The following is a 19,000-nucleotide window of genomic DNA, read 5'->3' as shown; positions in this document are numbered from 1 at the left end:
TCCACTAGTATCTCTTGAGGATGTTAAATAGCAGCTACTAACATCAGACATTTTTAAATCAGCAGGTCCAGATAACTTGCATCAAAGAGTTTTAAAAGAGCTGGCTGAAGATCTCACTGGACCATTGATATTGATTTTCATTACATCTTGGAACACTGGGGAAGTTCCAGAAGACTGGGAAAAAAGCTAATGTTGTACCCACATTTTAAAAGGGTCAACGGGATGGCCTGGGTAATTATATTCTTGTCAGTCTGACATCAATCCCAGGCAAGATAATGGAGCGGCTGATATGGGACTTGCTTAGTAAAGAATTAAAGGAGGGTAATATACTTCATGCCAATCAACACGAGTTAATGGAAAATAGACCCTGTCAAACTAAATGATTCTTTTTTGATTACAAGTTTGGTTGATAAAGGTAATAATGTTGATGCAACATATTAGACTTCTGAAAGGCCCTGGACTTGGTACTGCACAACGTTGTGATTAAAAACCGAGAATGATACAAAATTAACAGGACACATTAAATAGATAAAAAGCTGGCTCAAAACTTAACTGTAAATGGAGAATCATCAACAAGTAAGTATGTTTATAGTGGAGTCCCACACAGATCTGTTCTTGGTCCTATGCCATTAAACATTTTTATCAATGACCTTGAAGAAAACATAAAATCACCTCTGATAAAGTTTACAGATGACACAAAAAGTGTGAGCAGTAAATAATGAAGCGGACAGGTCGGTAATACAGAGCGATCTCAGTCGGTTGGTAAACTGGGCACATCTCTAGAGCAGGAATAGAGAGATTAGTTTCTGTATTTGTCACTAGTGAAACCGCTGCTGGAAGCCTATGTCCAGTGCTGGTGTCCCCTATTCAAGAAGGATGTTGATAAATTGGAGAGGGATCAGAAAAGAGCCACAAGAATGATTAAAGGATTAAAAAACCTGCCTTATAGTGAGAGACTCAAGGAGCTCAATCTATTTAGCCTAACACAGAGGTTAAGAGGTGACTTGATCACAGTCTATAAGTACCTACATGGGAAACGAATATTTAATAATGGGCTCTTTAGTTTAGCAGAGAAAGATCTAACACAATCCAATGGCTGGGAGCTGAAGCTAGACAAATTCAGATTAGATATGAAGCATATATTTTTACCATTGAGGGTAATTAACCATTGGAACGACTGACCAAGGGTTGCGGTGGATTCTCCATCACTGGCCATTTTTTAATCAAGATTGGATCTTTATTCTAAAAGCTCTGCCCTAGGAACTATTTAGGGGAAGATCCCTGGCCTGTGTCAGTCTAGGTGATCACAGTGATCCCGTCTGGCCTTGGAATCTACGAAAAGTGCTATCGTCAGTGCGGGTCAGGGATCTAGCTTCCGACTGTCTCTTTGCCTTTTTAAACAGCCTGGCAAAGAACCCTAAACAAGAGAAATATCCAATGCCTGCGCTCTGTGCATGGTCATTGAGCTAAAAATACTAACGTTGGAGCTCGTAGTTCTAATAACAATGCCTCCCCATTTCTACAGTCTCTTTCATCCTACAGAATCGCAAAGGCTTTGCAAGCTGTGTGGACAGAGATCACTGAAATGCAGCCACCCTAGCAGTAGGTAACTCTTTATTCCAGGCTCCCTCACCCACCATTAATATGCAGCATCTTCTGGGGTGGGGCACAGCAGCTGTTTATACAGGGATCCCTCACCCAATGCTGAAATGCAGCTGTCTCTGGACGGAGGCGGGAGTGGGGACGGGACGCGCAGGGGCTGTTTATACAGGGATCCCTCAGCCAGCACAAAGATGCAGCCACCTCGTGGGTGGGGCTGTCTATCTGTTTAACAGCTCAGAACAACACTGTTCAAAATGTCTGAGAGAAAAAACACAACCCAAACAGAAAGTGTTCTGGGATGTTATCCATACCCAGCAAATACCGAGGCACCTAGCTGGCCAACCTGTGCCCAGACTGCCAGTGAGGAGGGGCCTGTGCCCCAGGCCAGTTCATCACTCCACAATTAGGTAATTCTGAGGTAGTTACTCTATTAAAACCCTCTCTATCCCCACATACATGCTCTATCCATCCATCCCTTCAAACACCCATTACCCATCCATCCCCATATACACCCTTCCATCCTCACACCCCCTTCTATCCCCCTGCACGCCCCATTATCCATCCATCCACAAACCCACCCTCCATCCATCCCTTCACACACCCCAGTACCCATCCATCCCCATATTCATCCTCCCAACCTCACACACCCCTCTATCCCCCTACACGCCCCATTATCCATCCATCCACACCCTCCCCCCATCCTATACATATGCATCCCTCCATCCATCCCCATATGTACCCCCTCCATGCACCCCCATGCACACTCATCTATCTGTGGATTTGCTCTGGTGCCCATCACCCTGGCCACCTATGAACACAGATGTCCTTGCCCTCTTACCATCCTCTGGCTGGCATCATTTACATAACAGACAGGCTGTCCAATCTCACCCAACCTTGGGGTCGGTTGTGCCATAAGATGTCAGTTACACAAGCTCCTGGGCCCGGGAGTTGGGGATGCCACACAAACGGATATTGTTTTGCAATCCAAACGGCTTAGCTGGCACCGAGGCCAAAGAAAGATGGCAGAGGGAAGAGGCAGGGTGTGCCAGAGAGATAAGAAAGAGGGAAGTAGTTGGAGCACCTGGAAGGCTGGGCCAGCCAGGTGGTTGGACTCATTGAGTTTCTCATTATTACAAATCCCCGTGCCTGGTCTCTCCCCGTACCCACAGCGCCTCGCAGGAGAGAATCCGAGATAAGCAGCAGTTGTCGTGTTCTGAGCTGGTGGGACCTTAACTTCCCCACGGGACTGCCCCTGCAGACGCAGCGCCGCTGATCTCACTTCAGAGGCCGGGAGCGCGGCTGGGGGGGCGATCGCCGGGCCAAATCTCAGGTCTTGCCAGTTTGTGGCTGTTAAAGACCCCCAACCCTTTTCACAGGAGTGGAGGTGGCAATGCCAGCGTCCTGCCCGGGGCAGAGCCAGGCTTTGCACTAGGTCATTGGCGATGGTAAAGCAGGTCCCCAGGCAGGAGGGAACAGACACGCCTCCCTTTCTGTCTGGGTACGTGTATATTGCATGTCCCAGGGCTAACTCAGTCAGCATATAAAGCAATGGACACCCGAGACACAAACTATCTTTGCTGTCTGGGCCAGGGGCGGGCTGGAGGATTTGCAAAGACAGAAGAAGCCCAAGAGGAGTCTCTGAAGGGCAGGGGAGGGGGGGGCTCTTGGGGGAAGGGATCTTATTCCATAGCCGCATAACAGAAGAGGAGAGGGGATGAGGTTTAATCTTTCACCTAGGAGCTAGGCTGCCGGCTCAGGGCTGGCACGTGCCTTTCGCTCACCTGCAGACGGGGCAGCGGCCGAGAGGGGCTCTCAGCCCCACCTATAGCTGGTGGAGTCGGGGGGCTGAGCCCTGACAGGCCCAGACCCGGCTTCCTCATGTTAATGGCAGGTGGTAGCGAGGGGCCTTGCAACCCTCGGTACCCCCAGGAGGTGTCACCCCACCACAGGGAGTTCGCCCCCCACGCTTCCCTACCAGCTCTCCCAGTGGCGGTGATCTCCTTTTCACCCACTCGCTGTTTACACCGTTCCCATCACTCTGGTTCCGGAGTGCTTGGGGGATTCTTCGGAGGAGGACTGCTGCGGGACGCTGACCAGCGGAGGTGTTCCACTCCAGAGGGTGCTCTGGCATGTGACATGGTCCCTATACACGTGTACCAAGGCAAAGAAACCTACATTAAGTATGGGATTAAGATTGAGAGTCCAGATCAGTAACCGAAGGGTAAAAACAGGACAGGGATATTGTACACCAGGACTTTCACAGTGACATCCAAGCGTGTTAAGGCTGGAAACCCACAGTTAAGGCACCCAAACAACCTTAACTCTGCCCATGCACCGACCATAACTTTATCCATAGAGATTAAGGACAGACGGGACCACTCGGAGTCTGACCCAACAGCGCAGGCCATTACGCTTCACCCAGTTATCCTGCGCTGAGCCCAGGGACTCGTGTTTGCCTAAAGCCGCTTCCAGAACAGGCCGCCTGCGTGGCCGGAGAGCCATCGAATTCTGCTGATTCCGTCCCTACCCCTGGCCATTTGTCCCATGGGCAAGCAGCTGGATTTAAACATCGGTGCCTCATGGTTCAGCTTCCAGTCATTGTTGTTTGCTCTGCCTGTCTCTGCGGGAATAAAGAGCCAGGATTTTCTCCCCGTGATGGCGCTGAAACAGCCACCTCATCACCACGCTAGCGTTTTGCTAAGCTCAACAGCTCCAGCTCTTTCAGCCTCACAGTCAGACCTTTCCTCCAGCCGGGGTGTGTGTGCGTGTCCTTTTTGTGGCTCTCTGATTTTTCAACATCCGTTTTAAAAGGTGAGCTCTGGTCCTGGCCCCAGACTTCCAGCCACGGTCTCCCCAATTGTGACTTAACAAGTCTGACCAAGGCACCTCGGGCTGTGCTCTGCGCAGCGGTTTTGTGCAGTATAATTATTGCTAGAACTGTGACTTTGTACAGAGACAGTTCTACCTGTGCAACCCCTGGTGTGAATGCACTTATACAGCGAACAGGTGCCTTATGGGACCCCTCTCCCCTCCCAGAGCTGAGACTAGAACCCAGGAATCCTGCTACCCAGTCCCCCCCCAACCCTGCTCTAACTACTGGACTCCGCTACCAGGAGCCAGACGGGCCAGTTTTACGTCCTGGGACAGCAGCTGCGGAGGCTGGATTTTAAAGAGGGTGTGCCTTTTGTTTATCGCTCTTACTGTGCAAGAGTTACAACCCGTGAAAAGCTGCTCCTCAAACCTTCCTCTTCTTCCTACTCCTCCGAGCCGCCAGGAATGTGGCACATGTGAGCGTCAGACTGTGCAAGCCAATATCCTGGTGAAGGCGGAAAGAGAGAAGGGGACAGGATCACATGCCCTGAACAGCCTGTTCTACAGGCAGAGTAAGGTGTTCCCGTTGAGACGCCAACTCAGCCTATACTTGGTTTAAACTCAGGACAGGAATGATAGGGGAGGGGAGGGGAGGGGAGGGGAAGGGGACAGTATCCAGGGAGGGGGGTGGCTGGTGGTCTCAGCAGACGCTCACCTGATGAACTCCAGGTCTCTAGTCCTTGGGAAGGAGTGGGGGCTAGCAGGGGAAGGGAAATGGGAGTCGAGACACAGTTTTATTCCCAGCTGTGGGGGTGAGGGGAGAAGCGAGGAATCAGGACTCCTGGGTTCAATTCCCAGCTCTAGGAGGGGACTAGGAGTCAGGTTCTACTCCCATCTCTGAAAGGAGCCATGGGGATAAGAGGAGTCTGGAACAGAGGACTCCTGGCTCTAGTCCCAGCCCTGGGAGAAGACTACGTTCACCCACTGACCTGTCCATTGTCTGTAGCTCCAGAAGAACAGAACACCCGCTAGAGGCTGGTCCTGCTTTGCCACCTAAGGCTCAAAGCCTCTGTCCCAGTGTTACTGTCCAGCCCTCTCACTAGGGCTGCACTAAGGAAGTTACCGTGAATCCAGACCACCTGCCCCAGCGCCACACCCTGGTGGCAACCCAAACAAAAGCACCTCCCAGGCTATAATTAGCCCATTAATCCTAAGGCATTTAGACTCCTAACTTCCACCAAACTCAATGGAATGAGTGGAGGGGAAGGGCAGTGGATCATGAGACCGATTTCAGTGGACGTTAAGAGCCTAGCCACCTTTGGGGATGTGAGCCAGAGAGACGTGCCCACCCAAGCCTGGGAGAGAGCAGAGATTTGAACCCAGGCCTCCCTAACCATTGCACCACCCTTCCTCTCACAGAGTTTGGAACAGGACCCAGGAGTCCTGACTCCCTGTTCCAATCACTCCTGGTGCCCAGCACCCCTGCTCTAACCACTAGACCCCACTCCCCTCCCACAGACAGGGTAGAACCCAGGAGTCCTGACTCCCTGTTCCTATCACTAGACCCCACTCCCCTCCCAAACCTGTGAATAGAATCCAGGAGTCCTAGATCCCAGTACCCCTGCTCTAACCCTCTATACACCATTCCCTTCCCAGAGCCATGGATTGAACCCAGGAGTCCTGGCTCCCTGCTCCACCCTTCTCTAATCCATTAGGCCCCAGTGCCAGGGATAGAACCCAGGAACCCTGCTCTAATGTGTAGCCTCTCTCCCAAAAGAGAGCTTGCACTCCCCTGTTTTAAATTCAGTTACCGGAGAATCTGGAAATACCAGAGGGAAACTCCTGGAGCCAAATGAAACTGCAAGTGTGTGGGATGGGGACTCCTTGGCAGGTGGGACCTAATTACCAGGGTGCCAATTAACGCCCTGACCCTTGGGACAACGCCGCAGCACCAGTGCTGACCACCAGGGGGCAGGGCCTCATTTCTCAAATATTCCCCGGGGGGCCCTTTACAGTCTCTTCCATTCATTCAGAGCTTCCGGGGGGGAGGCTGCTCCTGAAATTGTCCTTGAAACCTTTTATCAGCTGGAAGGGGCAGAACTGAGCCATGGGAACTGCCCACTCGCTCCTCCACAGCGACCCCCCTCCTGCCCCCAGGACCCTGGAGAACAAAACATCACAGACCAACTGTCAAGCGCAGTTGACTTCCCAGGCCCACCTAGGGGGGTGATGGCTGCGTCTCCACTGAGTGATTAGGGATCAGGCAAGGGGAGCCCTGAGCATCTCACACCCAACTCACAAACCCAGTGGGGGCACGTTTAGGGAGGAGGCAGAATAAGCAGCCGGCATCTGAAATGAGTTTGGAGGCCGTGCGATGAGCTCTTGAGATCCAGAGTCCTCTGCTGGGGTCAGCTGCTCCACTCACGAGGGATGGAAAGGGTCATTAGATCCTGCACCCAGATTCCTGTCCCCTTGCAGTCTGTTCTTGCCTGTTCCTCGCTTTAAGTGTCCTCTGAGTGATGGGGTTCCCACCTTTCCTTTGGGGAGACTTCCCCCACACGCATCACTGCAGGGTTTAGGGGCAGTCTCCGCTGTCAGCCCCCACGGGGTCCCGTAGAGGACCCACTGTTTGGGTTCATCTCTGGCAGCGCTGAAGATATGTCTCCGTTGAGATATCAAGAGCTCTGACATGACTGGAGGGTTTTTTAGGGGTCTGTATAGTTTAGGTCAGGTATTCCCAACCTTTCCCATATTGGGACCATTCCCACACACCCCTCCTGCTCACTATGGGAAGGGCAAGGTGGTTGCAGCATCACCACAGCACCTGTTATGACCCCCGCTGGAGAACCCCAGACTTAGGGGGGAGGGATTCAGAACCTTTCACGGCTACGCTGCCACTTCAGATCCGGCCCAGGAGCGATCAGAGCCCGTTCCCATCTGGTGCCCCCACCACGTGATATGAGTTTGCTGGGGCTTAGCCAAATTGGTCGTGGGACAGGTGCCTGCAACACCCAAAAAGGCAGTTTATTTAGCACAAATCAGCTCCCGGTTTAGCAGTGTTGGCAGAGGGCGTGGCGAGTGAGTGAGCCAGGAGTGAGCTCTCTTCCCTCTGGGATAGGGGAGCGGCACCTTGGTAGGGGGCAGTGAATCTTGCCCTGCCAATGGCTGGGCTGCACCTGAATTCACTTTCTATTGCTAGAACTCATTAGCTAGCTTCGCCCATAAGCAAACAAGCTGTGTTTAGCCAGCAGGAAGTTGTAATTACACCTACCAGGAGGCCCCAGGTGGATTAAACTTCCATGGAGCCTACATTGAATTGCTGCCCGCTGCCCAGCTGTGGTTTCCATCTGCCACGGTGCGGGGAGGGTGTCTGGCACACCCCCTGCATGGTATTTAACAAACAGATTTTGTTTCCATCATGATCCAACACCCATCATTATCTTGACAATTTCTAAGGCTGCCCATAGAGAAGAATTGCTGTTCATCTTCGTGTCTGGGTTGCCGCTTTAGGTGATTTTATCACAAGTCTCATGATCTTTGGGGTTTGTCTTAAAGCGCCAGCTCCCAGAGCCATGGGATTACAGGAGAACTGCAGCTTTCGTTGAAAGAGAGTTTCTTGACCTTGTAGTTGTGGAGAAAAGCTTGAAAATGTAACCTGAATGCGGCCGAAAGGCTCAGACATGAGAAGGAAAAGGAAAAGAACCCAAAATGTTTTTTTTTTAAAAGATGATTTTTAAGTCAATCTCATGATTTTCGAGGCCTGACTCGTGATTTTTGGATGCTTGGAGTTGACAGCACTGCGCTCCCCCTGTTGGCACGCGTGAATAAGCAGCCCTCTGGTTTCAGTAGCACCGGCTGTTTCGCACGCTTGGTGCACACACAGTGCTGCTGGAATGCAGCCACCTCTGGGCTGGAGAGCACCAGGCCGCGTTGCACAGCAGAAAGGGGAGGAGTCTCAGCCCAGATACATGGTAACATCCACCCGTGGCAGCTGTGCTGTAATATCCTCAGGCAACAACCAAGGTGACTAGCCTCTGCCCATCGCCATGGTAACCAGGTGCCTTGGCGTATAACTTAGTCCCATCGCCATGGCAATGGAGTGCATCCTCACCGCATGGCCTCCTGGCGCCTCAGAAAGTGTGAGACACATGTTGTCATGGTAACCAAGTGCCTCATGCCAGCCTCACGCCATGTCACAGCTGCCCAGGTGGGTGGGATGGGCCCATCACCATGGTAACCAAATGCCTCACCTATGTCACAGACACTCGGGTGGCAGGGATGGGCCTGTTGCTGTGGTAACCAAGCCCCTCATGACATCATCCTCAGGCCATACCATTGTGTCATGTCTCTGGAGGCCCCAGTGACCCCCTGAATCTACCCACCTGCGCAAGCCTGCCCTGTCTCCCCCCCTCCAGGCCCCACACCCACCCCACAGCTGGGGATGGGGCCTCATGGGAGGGGCGCTGCCACACCCAAGATGGCGGCTCAGGGGCAACACTCAAGATGGCGGCCACTGAGCCCCTTGTCTGCCTGCCCCTCGCAAGGTGGCGACTGGGATTTGCCGCCGTCCCATTTAGCCACACTCAAGATGGCACCTGACACGAGCTACTCCCGCCTTCCACGTTCAGGGATGGTGGCCGCGGGGTTTTCGCAGGCGCCCTTTTATGCCACACTCAAGATGGCAGCCACCAAGCGGCCCTCACGAGGTTGACCTTATTGCCACACTCAACATGGCGTCCGTCCGCTCGTCGATCGATTCGTGCCGCGCCCAAGATGGCGCCCGGGTTGGGCCGCCCCTTTTGTGCCACACTGAAAATGGCGGCCACCGCGTGGTAATGAGAGAAGTGCCATATCCCCGGAAGTGGGTGTGTTTTTTCGCCAGCACTTCCGGGGCGAGAGGTCACCCGGTTTTTCCCCGCCCCGCCCCCTCCGGCAGGGATGTCCCCCGCCATGGCGACGGACGGGCCCGCGCTGGCGGAGCTGCTGCTGCAGCAGCTGGAGCGGGCGGGGGGCGGCGGCCTGGGCAGCCTGGAGGCGGCCGCGGCGCTGGGCCTGGAGCACCAGCAGCTGGTGGGGGCCGTGAAGAGCCTGCAGGCGCTGGGGGAGGTAGGGCCGGGGGGGCGTGGGGGGGTGGAGCTGGGGTGGGAGGGGCTATAGGGATGGGGTTCCCAGGGGGAGGGGCAGTGGAGGGGAGGGGGTCCCAGGGGGAGGGGGGCCCCAGGAGGAGGGGGAGGGGGTCCCAGGGGGAGGGGGCCCCAGGAGGAGGAGGAGGAGGGGGTCCCAGGGGGAGGGGAGGGTTCCCAGAGGCAGTGAAGGGAGGGGGTCCCAGGGGGAGGGGGGGTCCCCAGAGGCAGTGAAGGGAGGGGGTCCCAGGCGGAGGAGGGGGTCCCAGGGGGAGGGGGGGCAGTGGAGGAGTCCCCAGGAGGAGGAGGGGGTCCCCAAGGGCAGTGGAGGGAGGGGGTCCCAGGGGGAGGGGCATTGGGGGGAGAAGGGGGTCCCAGGGGGAGGGGAGGGTTCCCAGAGGCAGTGAAGGGAGGGGGTCCCAGGCGGAGGAGGGAGTCCCAGGGGGAGGGGGGGCAGTGGAGGGGTCCCCAGGAGGAGGAGGGGGTCCCCAAGAGGTAGGGGGTCCCAGGGGGAGGGGCAGTGGGGGGAGAAGGGGGTCCCAGGGGGCGGAGGGGTTCCCAGGGGGCAGATATCCCATCTCCTAGAACTGGAAGGGACTCTGAAAGGTCATTGAGTCCAGCCCCCTGCCTTCACTAGCAGGACCAAGTACTGATTTTTGCCCGAGGTCCCTAAGTGGCCCCCTCAAGGATTGAACTCGCAGCCCTGGGTTTAGCAGGCCAATGCTGAGCTTGGGCGGACAGGTGGGCAGGGGGAGGGGAGGGCCACGTCGAGGTGGCCTTCAGGACAGCAGGTTCAAAGCGGAATAGCAGAAATATACTGAAGGGCAATTGCTGATGCTAAAATAAGAATCCCAGAAGGGATAAAAACACCTCATGCTGCCCAATCAATCTAGGAGGGAACAGGAGGAGACCTTCATGGGGGCAAATTACCCCTCCCTGCCTGCTGTGTGGCTCTCATGACTTCCTCTGAAGCCCTTGGTACTGAGCACTGTCAGAGACAGGATACTGGGCTTAAATGGGCCTTGGCTCTGATCCAGGGTGACGGACCCCGTACTTCACAGCTCCCCTGTGTGCTCCCCTCAGGTCATCGAGGCTGAGCAGCGATCCTCTAAACGCTGGGAGCTGACACCCGAGGGGAAGGAGATCGTCCAGGAGGGAAGCCACGAGGCGCGTGTCTTTGACAGCATCCCTGCCGAAGGGCTACCCCAGAGCGAGCTGATGGTGAGGCTGACTTCCCATCCCCCATGCCTCACGTCTTCAGCGTCTCATCTTCTGCCAGAACTTCGCTGTTCTTCTACGTTCTGCAGCCTGGGAGTCAGGACTCCTGGGTTCTCTTCCTGGCTCTGGGAGGGGAGTGGGGCTAGTGACTGGAGCGGGTGGGGGCTGGGAAGCCTGGGTCTCATTATAAAATTGGGATGACTCTGGCCTTCCCCATGAGGGTGGTTGTGATGTTTGATCAAGTGCCTGTAAGCAGCTCTGAGCCCTGGGATGCGGGGCAGAATTCCTGCTTGTCCCCCCTTTCTCTGGGGGTGTTTCTCTTCTGCTCCGCCTGGATCTGAGATCTCCCTTGTGTCTCGTTGCAGAAACTGCCGAGCGGGAAAGTGGGGTTCAGCAAGGCCATGTCCAACAAGTGGGTGCGGCTGGACAAGAACGCGGACGGGGGCCCACGCATCTTCCGGGCTGTGAGTGTTCCGTCAGAAGGGAGATTTCCAAGCCGGGCCCACCTGGGCCCCGAATCCCCCTTTGAATCTCCTCTCTTGGGCCGAGCAGAGACCCTTTAGCTCTCGCAGGCCGGGCGGTTGGACCCCTGGGCTGAAAGGCACTACAGAAACGTACAGGGTTCTTCCACCCTCTGCCGTTAGGAACGGCGCGGTGCTGTCACAGCTCGAGCCGACTAAGTCACTGGCTTCCGCTGGGCCAGGCTGCCTTGGGCACCTGTGGAGGCTCTTCCCTTGCCCTGCTGGGGATGGGGGATTGCTCCCACGCCCAGGGGTGTCCTCACACCCAGCTGCGCGCCTCTGGGGGGTGCTCACTGCTGCCCTCCTGTCCCCCAGGTGGAGAGCGTGCGGGACTCGGTGCGGGAGAAGCTGCAGCTGGTGCAGCAGGGAGAGGCTGAGAGCCTGGAGGAGAAAGACAGGAACGAACTGAAGAAGCGGAAACTCCTGATGGAAGTGTGAGCTGAGCCCCCCCGTCCCCTCCCCTGGCTTGGATCCCTCAGCTGCTGCAGCACGGTCGGGAGTCAGGGATTCTCCCCAGCAGTAATGTGGGGTGCTGGGGCTCCCCTGTGCTCAGGGAGTAGGCATGGGTCTGATTGTCCCTCTGGGGTGCACATTCCCCTCTCCCCACTAGAGGGCAGCAGCTGGTGGGTCTGTTTCCCACTGCATCTGGGCAGCGTCCCTAATCCAGTCACTCTCCAGGCCCCTGCTTCTGGTCTCTCCTGCAGTGGTGGGGAAGTTTGCCGTGTCTGACAGCCCCCCACTCCCCCCAGGCTGTGCAGCTTAGCCAGCCCCTTGCCTTTGCCAGCCTGGCTGCTGGGCCCCCAGCCGGGACGTCCAGTCCTGCCGAGGCCCGGCTGTGGCCTGGCTCGTGGATTGTAGCAGCCGGCGTGGGTGCAGCCTGCTCGGCCACAGCGCCCAGCGAAGACGGAATGGGCCACGCTGGGATTTGTCGTCTAGAGGAGCTGGGCGGCCAGTAGAAGTCCCAAGGGCCCGATGTGGTTCGTTAGGCAAATGGGCTGCCTGGCTCTGCTGGGCTCTTCTCCCAGTCCCAAGCGATGATCTTCGGCGCTAGGCTTCCCGCGGGGGTCACCTCTCCGCTTCCCTTCTTGGGTACAGGATCATCAAGACCTACTGGATCCGGAAAGGCAGCGCCTTCAGCACCACGGTCACCAAGCAGGAGACGGACCTCACTCCGGAGATGCTCGCCAGGTGAGGCGCACGCTGCCTCCGTCCGAGCCTGCGGCCTTGCTCTCCGCGCTGCGCTGGGCACGTGGGGAAGTGCCGCAGTGCACACGTAAACGTAGCTCTTTGGAATCTCTCTGCAAACGGCCAGGGCCGGTCCTGGCAGGGGTCTGTGGCTTCTGTGATGGCAGACGGGGGCGCCCCCAGTGGGCTCGCACGCTGTTTAAAAGGCCATGAACGAGGCTGTAAGAACATGGGGAGCTGCGATACAGTTGCAGGAACTGGGGGGGGGGTTATGGCTGCCGCACATTTGAGTGGTGGCTGTGGCCCTGCGCGGCAGGTCACAAATCCACGTACCCAGGTTTGGCCCAGCCTCCCCTTCGGGCCAGATGTGAGTGGCGTTTTGTCTTGGCGTGTGGGGTCACAACGCCACTCAAAAAAACCCCACTTTTGTATGGTTTTGGATGGAGGGTGGAACATGGGGTTGATGGAACCGACCTCACCAAGACTGCAACGTTAACAAGCCACGACCACAACTTTTGAACTAAAATCTCTCGACTTCCTGACAGCCTTCCCCAGTGTCTAGACACTAGGGTCGCTCCTGGGCGGGCGGGCGGGGGGCGTGGAGGTGAGGGGATGCTGGTGTCACCTGAGCAGCTTGGAGTGCCAGTACCGCAGGGCCCATGGGGCGGGGGTCCCGATGGCTAGGCGGCCATGGGGTGTGGGGGGTACAGAATGTGTGAGCATCTTCGCAGTGCCTCAGGCAGAGCTCGTTTCCCCACTTGGTGAGGGGGGCGGGGCTGGGGGCTCCTGGCTCAGGAAGCAGGTGGAGTTGCTCTGTGCTTGCTGACTGGTCATGGCGGGGGTGGGAGTGTGAAACTGATGACACCCGGTTCAAATCCCCTGGCCCCCCCCCCCCCCCCGTCACTGGTAGATGTACAAAGCCCATGTGGCTTTCAGACAAGCCTTGCCCACCCTGCATGGATGTTGGCTGTGGCCTGGGTCCTCTTGTCCCCACTGTTATGTGCTGGCTGGCTGCTGCCCTCCACCCCAGAGGTGGCTGCATTTCAGTGGCACTATGGACTATAGTTGGGTGGAAGGTGCTGTACAAGGCCTGTTACTCGATCAGTCAGTTCCCCAGGGCTCGCCCCCTGTGACCTTTCCCCACCCTTCGTCCACAGCGGCTCATGGCGTGACCTGAAGTTCAAGGCGTACAACTTCGAGGCGCTGGGGATCATGCCCGAGAGCGGGCACCTCCACCCGCTGCTCAAGGTCCGCACCCAGTTCAGACAGATCTTCCTCGAGATGGGGTGAGTAGCCGCGTGTGCCCCTTCAGTCCCTACCCTGGCGGTTGGCATGGGGCGTCTGCCTGGGGGGCAGTGGTGCAGAATGCAGAGCATGTCCTGCAGTGGTGGTACCGGCCAGGGTCTGCACAGCTGCTGCCAGCCCTCTTCTTTGGGAGGGGCAGGGAGACAGAGGTGCCAATCAGTCCGGCCCGGGACTGTTCCCTTCAGCATGATCTCCAGTGTTGCGAGCCAGGACTCCTGGGTTCTCTCCATGGCTCAGGGAGGGGAGGGGGTGTAGGGGTTAGAGCAGGGGGGGCAGGGAGTTAGGAGTCCTGGCTCAGCTGTTCCTTTCCTGGGTAGCTTTGGGCAAGTCACTCCCCTCTCTGTGCCCAGTGGGGCTGCCCAGTGCCGTCCCCCAGGGGGTGGGTGCGCGTGGAAGCTGCTCTGGGCTCCTCTTATGACGTCTCCTCTCACCATCCAGAGGCCTTGTGCCCCTGCCCACGTGGGGGGCAGTGCCCACACAGTACCAGGACTGCCCTGCGTGCTCGAGCGGGGAGTGCTCACTGGTCCCGTGTCTCGCTCAGCTTCACAGAAATGCCCACCAATAACTTCATCGAGAGCTCCTTCTGGAACTTCGACGCCCTCTTCCAGCCGCAGCAGCACCCGGCCCGCGACCAGCACGACACCTTCTTCCTGCAGGGTCAGTCAGCCGCCAGCCCCTGCTGCCGGCCGGCCTATCCGCCGCCCTCTAGGGGGCACCGCCTGCGCCCCAGGGTGGGGGAACGGCTCCTGTGCGAGCTTGCAGGGTCTCCACCAGTCCCTACCTGGCCAGGGCTCTCATCTCAGTGGCGCTGGCAGAGGCGCTGTGGGGAGTGCACGGAGTCCCAATCCCCCTCCCCCCTCGGGCTGGGGTGCAGTGAGGGGCCGGGCGCTCACCCAAATGGGGGGGGGGGTTCAGCATCTTTCACCCACATTAGCCCCACTTGCCACCTCTGCTGCCCCTCTGGCTCCCTGCTGCCCCTTGGGCCCCCTCCCAGACCCTCTAGCATCCCCAGTTCCCTGGTGGCTCAGCCCCCTTTGCACCTCCTGGATTCCCCCAGATCCCGCCGAAGCCACGGACTTCCCCATGGACTATCTGAAGAGAGTGAAGAAGATTCACTCGCAAGGAGGCTACGGCTCCCAGGGGTGAGCGTCCCCCGCTGGCCGGCTGGGCTTGGAGCCCAGAGGAACAGGCTGATCTCGGGGTGGAAAATGGGACACGGGGCCTTTCCCACTTGGGGGCGCTAGCTGTGATCTGGCCCCAGGGCTGCAGGGACTGGCTGGCTCAGGGGGGTGGGGAATGGGGGCATGGGGCCTTTCCCCTCTAGAGGCCCTGGCTCCGAACCGGTCCCCCGGGGTGGGGGGACTGGCTGGCTCCGAACCGGTCCCCCGGGGTGGGGGGACTGGCTGGCTCAGGGGGGTGGGGAATGGGGGCATGGGGCCTTTCCCCTCTAGAGGCCCTGGCTCCGAACCGGTCCCCCGGGGTGGGGGGACTGGCTGGCTCCGAACCGGTCCCTGGGGTGGGGGGACTGGCTGGCTCCGAACCGGCCCCCGGGGTGGGGGGACTGGCTGGCTCAGGGGGGTGGGGAATGGGGGCATGGGGCCTTTCCCCTCTAGAGGCCCTGGCTCCGAACCGGCCCCCGGGGTGGGGGACTAGCTGGCTCAGAGTGGCGGGGATGGGGACATGAAGCCTTTCTTCTCTATGGGACACTGGCTCTGACCAGCCCAGGCTGGGGGGGCTGCCTGGCTGGGGCGCAGGGAATGGGATTTGGGGCCTCTCCACTCTAGGCTGCTCCTGTGGTCTGGGGCAGCTCCCCTCCCGCATTGCTGCTTAACCCTTTGGCGCCTGGATGCACAAACTCCGCTGGGAGCTCGCCTGCATTGGGGGACTGTAGAGTGGAGGGGGGGATGTTCTGCCCTCCCCTTCCCTCAGCGATTTGCCCCCCGCAGCCTGGTGCCATGGGAGCTCTCCCTGCCCACGCCCAGCGTGTCCCGGTCTCGTCCCCCCCAGGTACAAATACGACTGGAAGCTGGAGGAGGCGCGGAAGAACATTCTGCGGACGCACACCACGGCCGTCAGCGCCCGCATGCTCTACCGGCTGGCCCAGCAGGTGGGAGGTGCCACGGCTCCCCCTCCCCCACTGTGCCCGTGCTGTGCGGGGTCAATCCCCTGCTGCCCCCAGTGACTGGGGCTCAAGGGGCCGGGGGCTGGGATCCCATGCCGCAGTGGCAGGGGATGGGCTGGGGCTGACTGACACCTCTCTTTCCTGCTCTCCCCCCCAGGAGAAGTTCACCCCCGCCAAGTATTTCTCCATTGACCGGGTCTTCCGGAACGAGACACTGGACGCCACCCACCTGGCCGAGTTCCACCAGATCGAGGGGGTGGTGGCCGACTACGGCCTGACGCTGGGGGACCTCATGGGCACCTTGAGGGAGTTCTTCACCAAACTGGGTACGTGCCCGTTGCCGGGGGGGCAGAGCTCCATGTGCGGACAGGTGGGAAAGCCGGCCTCCCTGCGGAGCTGGCAGCATGGGGGTCCCTGGTAGGGGGGCTGGTGCTGGCGTTTGGGGGCACTCAGCGGTACCAGCTGCCAGCGAACGCCCTGGGCAAAGCCCAATCCAGGGCTGAGCGGCTGCCACCAGTAGGCACCAGAGGAGGGTCCTGGCAGGGGGCCAGGCAGGGTGGGGATGCAGTAGGGGACATGGGGTCTGGCAGGCTGTGGGGTGGGTGCAGGATGGAGGGCCCGGTGAGGCCGTGGGGTGCAGGGAGGAGGGGGCCCGGAGAGGCCGTGGGGTGGCTGCGGGGGGCCTGGGCAGGGCATGTGGGTGGCCGTGGGGGGCCCAGCAAGGCCGTGGGGGTCCAGGCAGGGCATGTGGGGGGCCGCGGGGGGCCCGGCTGGCCGCAGGCTCTCACTGGCCCGTCTCTCGGCAGGGATCAGCCAGCTACGTTTCAAGCCGGCCTACAACCCCTACACGGAGCCCAGCATGGAGGTGTTCAGCTACCACCGAGGTGAGGGGGCGCCAGCCCCTTCTCGTGCCGGGGGTGGGGGCGGGGCAGCTCCAGGGTCTCGGAGGAGGGAGCTGCAGGTTGGGGTGGCATGAGCCCCCCATTCAGGAGGAGCCGTGGTGCTCACTGCAGCGTCTCCCGCCCCCGGGAATCAAGGGGTTCCCTGATCCTGAGCCGCACAAACCAGCCCTGGGCGGCGAGAGGCCCCAAGTCAGGCCCTGGGGTCAGCAGGGGGGTCCCCTCCCCCCCGGCAGGCTGGCGCTGCGAGGCTCCCGCTCTCTACAGACGCACCCTGGGCAGCCGTGCCTGGCCCAGCAGCCAGGCCAGGGACCTGCTGAGCCCAGCCCAGGCGGGCTCAGCCCCCCACATCCAATCCCACAGACACAAAGGGGTCAGGGTTTGAGGTGGGGGCTGGGCCGGCAGCCCTGGCCCCATGGCAGGGCCGTGGATCCCACTCAGAACAGAACCATCTGCTCCAGTCGCTTCTCTAGATGCCCGGGAGCATCTGTCCCCCGGCTCCATCGCCCTGCTCGGGGGGCCCGGCCGGGACTAACCGAGCGGCCCGGGAGCGTCTCTTCCCCGGCTCCACCGCCCTGCTCGGGGGGCCCGGCCGGGACTAACCGAGCGGCCCGGGAACGTCTCTTCCCCGGCTCCACCGCCCTGCTCGGGGGGCCCGGCCGGGACTAACCGAGCGGCCCGGGAACGTCTCTTCCCCGGCTCCCGCGCCCTGCTCGGGGGGCCCGGCCGGGACTAACTGAGCGGCCCGGGAGTGTCTCTCCGCCGGCTCCATCGCCCTGCTCAGGGGGCCCGGCCGGGACTAACCGAGCGGCCCGGGAGTGTCTCTCCGCCGGCTCCATCGCCCTGCTCGGGGGGCCCGGCCGGGACTAACCGAGCGGCCCGGGAGTGTCTCTCCGCCGGCTCCATCGCCCTGCTCGGGGGACCCGGCCAGGACTAACTGAGCGGCCCGGGAGTGTCTCTCCCCCGGCTCCATCACCCAGCTCAGAGGGCCCGGCCGGGACTAACCGAGCTGCCATCTCCCTTCCCGTTACAGGGCTCCAGAAGTGGGTGGAGGTGGGTAATTCGGGGATCTTCCGCCCGGAGATGCTGCTGCCAATGGGGCTGCCGGAGGGCGTGTCGGTCATCGCCTGGGGCCTCTCTCTGGAGCGGTGAGGAGGACACGGGGGGAGGGGGTGGGCACGTGTGTGCTCACAGGCGGCTTTGAGGGTGCCAGTGGGGGCAGTCAGGGCCCCTCGCAGCTCCTGCTAATGTGGGGGGCCATAGGGCTGGCCATGCTGGGAAGGGGATGGAGACCCCAGCGTGTGCCACGGCTGCAAGGCAGCTTCCAACTCCTCTCCCTGTGCCCACCTGGCGCCCGGCACTGCCCGTAGATAGTAACGACTTGTACTAATCCCCGTGTAACCCTGCCCCTGCAGGAGGGGGCGTCTGCAGAGCCCGGGCGGAGCTCTGGGGCCCAGGGGGCTTCCAGCCAGCAACAGCCTAGCTCTCTGGATCTGGAATGGGGGCACTGGCAGAGCTGTGGGGCGGGAGTCCGGGGCTGGGCTAGCAGGGGGCTGCGGGGCACCGGCAGAGCTTGGGCGAGGGATCCCTCCTCCTGGGGTTGGGGACATGCTCGGCCTGTGCCCTCGGCTGCCCAGCGGAGGGTCCCTTACGGGGGGCCAGCAGCAGGGCTGCACCCGCCTAACACCCGCCTTCTCCTCCAGCCCCACCATGATCAAATATGGCATCAACAACATCCGGGAGCTGGTTGGGCACAAGGTGAACCTGCAGATGGTGTACGACGGCCCCCTCTGCCGCCTGGACGCGTAGGCTCCCGCCGCCTGCCCGGCCCCGTATTTATTAGTGTTCGCTCCGGGGGCGCCCCTCCCCCTCTGCAGCTGGGCGGGGCTGTGCCCCCTTCCGTCCAGGCCCCTGCTCCGCCCTCCCCTCTGGGGGACCCGGCAGAGCTGCCCGGGCCGGCGCCTGCAGCCTGTTGCGCCCCAATAAAGGGCTGGTGTCTGGACTGACGACTCGGCTCTGTTTGGAAGGGGGTGGAGAGGAAGGACTCCTGGGTCCAGTTCCTGGCGCGGGGCCCTGGTTGGGGTGGGAGTCAGGACTCCCGGTTCTCCCCTGGCTGTGGGCGGGCAGTGGGGTGTAGGGGTTAGTGCAGAGGCCTGGGCGCTCTCCCTCCCAGCCCTGTTTGTACATGGGGTGACTGCACCCCACATGATGGGG

At 59.8% G+C, this 19,000-nt stretch overlaps 1 protein-coding gene across 1 annotated transcript; it reads left to right on the top strand.

Moving 5' to 3' along the window:
• The first annotated feature begins 9,290 nt into the window (after window positions 1-9,290).
• FARSA (phenylalanyl-tRNA synthetase subunit alpha) lies at window positions 9,291-18,788 on the top strand. Its single transcript, XM_005281363.5, has 13 exons — window positions 9,291-9,519; window positions 10,620-10,757; window positions 11,120-11,218; window positions 11,591-11,709; window positions 12,371-12,463; window positions 13,618-13,746; window positions 14,307-14,422; window positions 14,823-14,907; window positions 15,773-15,872; window positions 16,045-16,213; window positions 16,694-16,771; window positions 17,820-17,934; window positions 18,490-18,788. The coding sequence occupies exons 1-13, from the start codon at window positions 9,352-9,354 to the stop codon at window positions 18,593-18,595; spliced, it is 1,515 nt and encodes a 504-aa protein (XP_005281420.3). The 5' UTR covers window positions 9,291-9,351; the 3' UTR covers window positions 18,596-18,788.
• Window positions 18,789-19,000: the final 212 nt, after the last annotated feature.

Source organism: Chrysemys picta, chromosome 22 (genome assembly GCF_011386835.1).
Source record: "Chrysemys picta bellii isolate R12L10 chromosome 22, ASM1138683v2, whole genome shotgun sequence".
In the NCBI taxonomy this organism is placed as follows: domain Eukaryota; kingdom Metazoa; phylum Chordata; order Testudines; family Emydidae; genus Chrysemys; species Chrysemys picta.
Note: the sequence above shows the minus strand (reverse complement) of the source record. Positions and strands in the feature narration are given on the sequence as shown.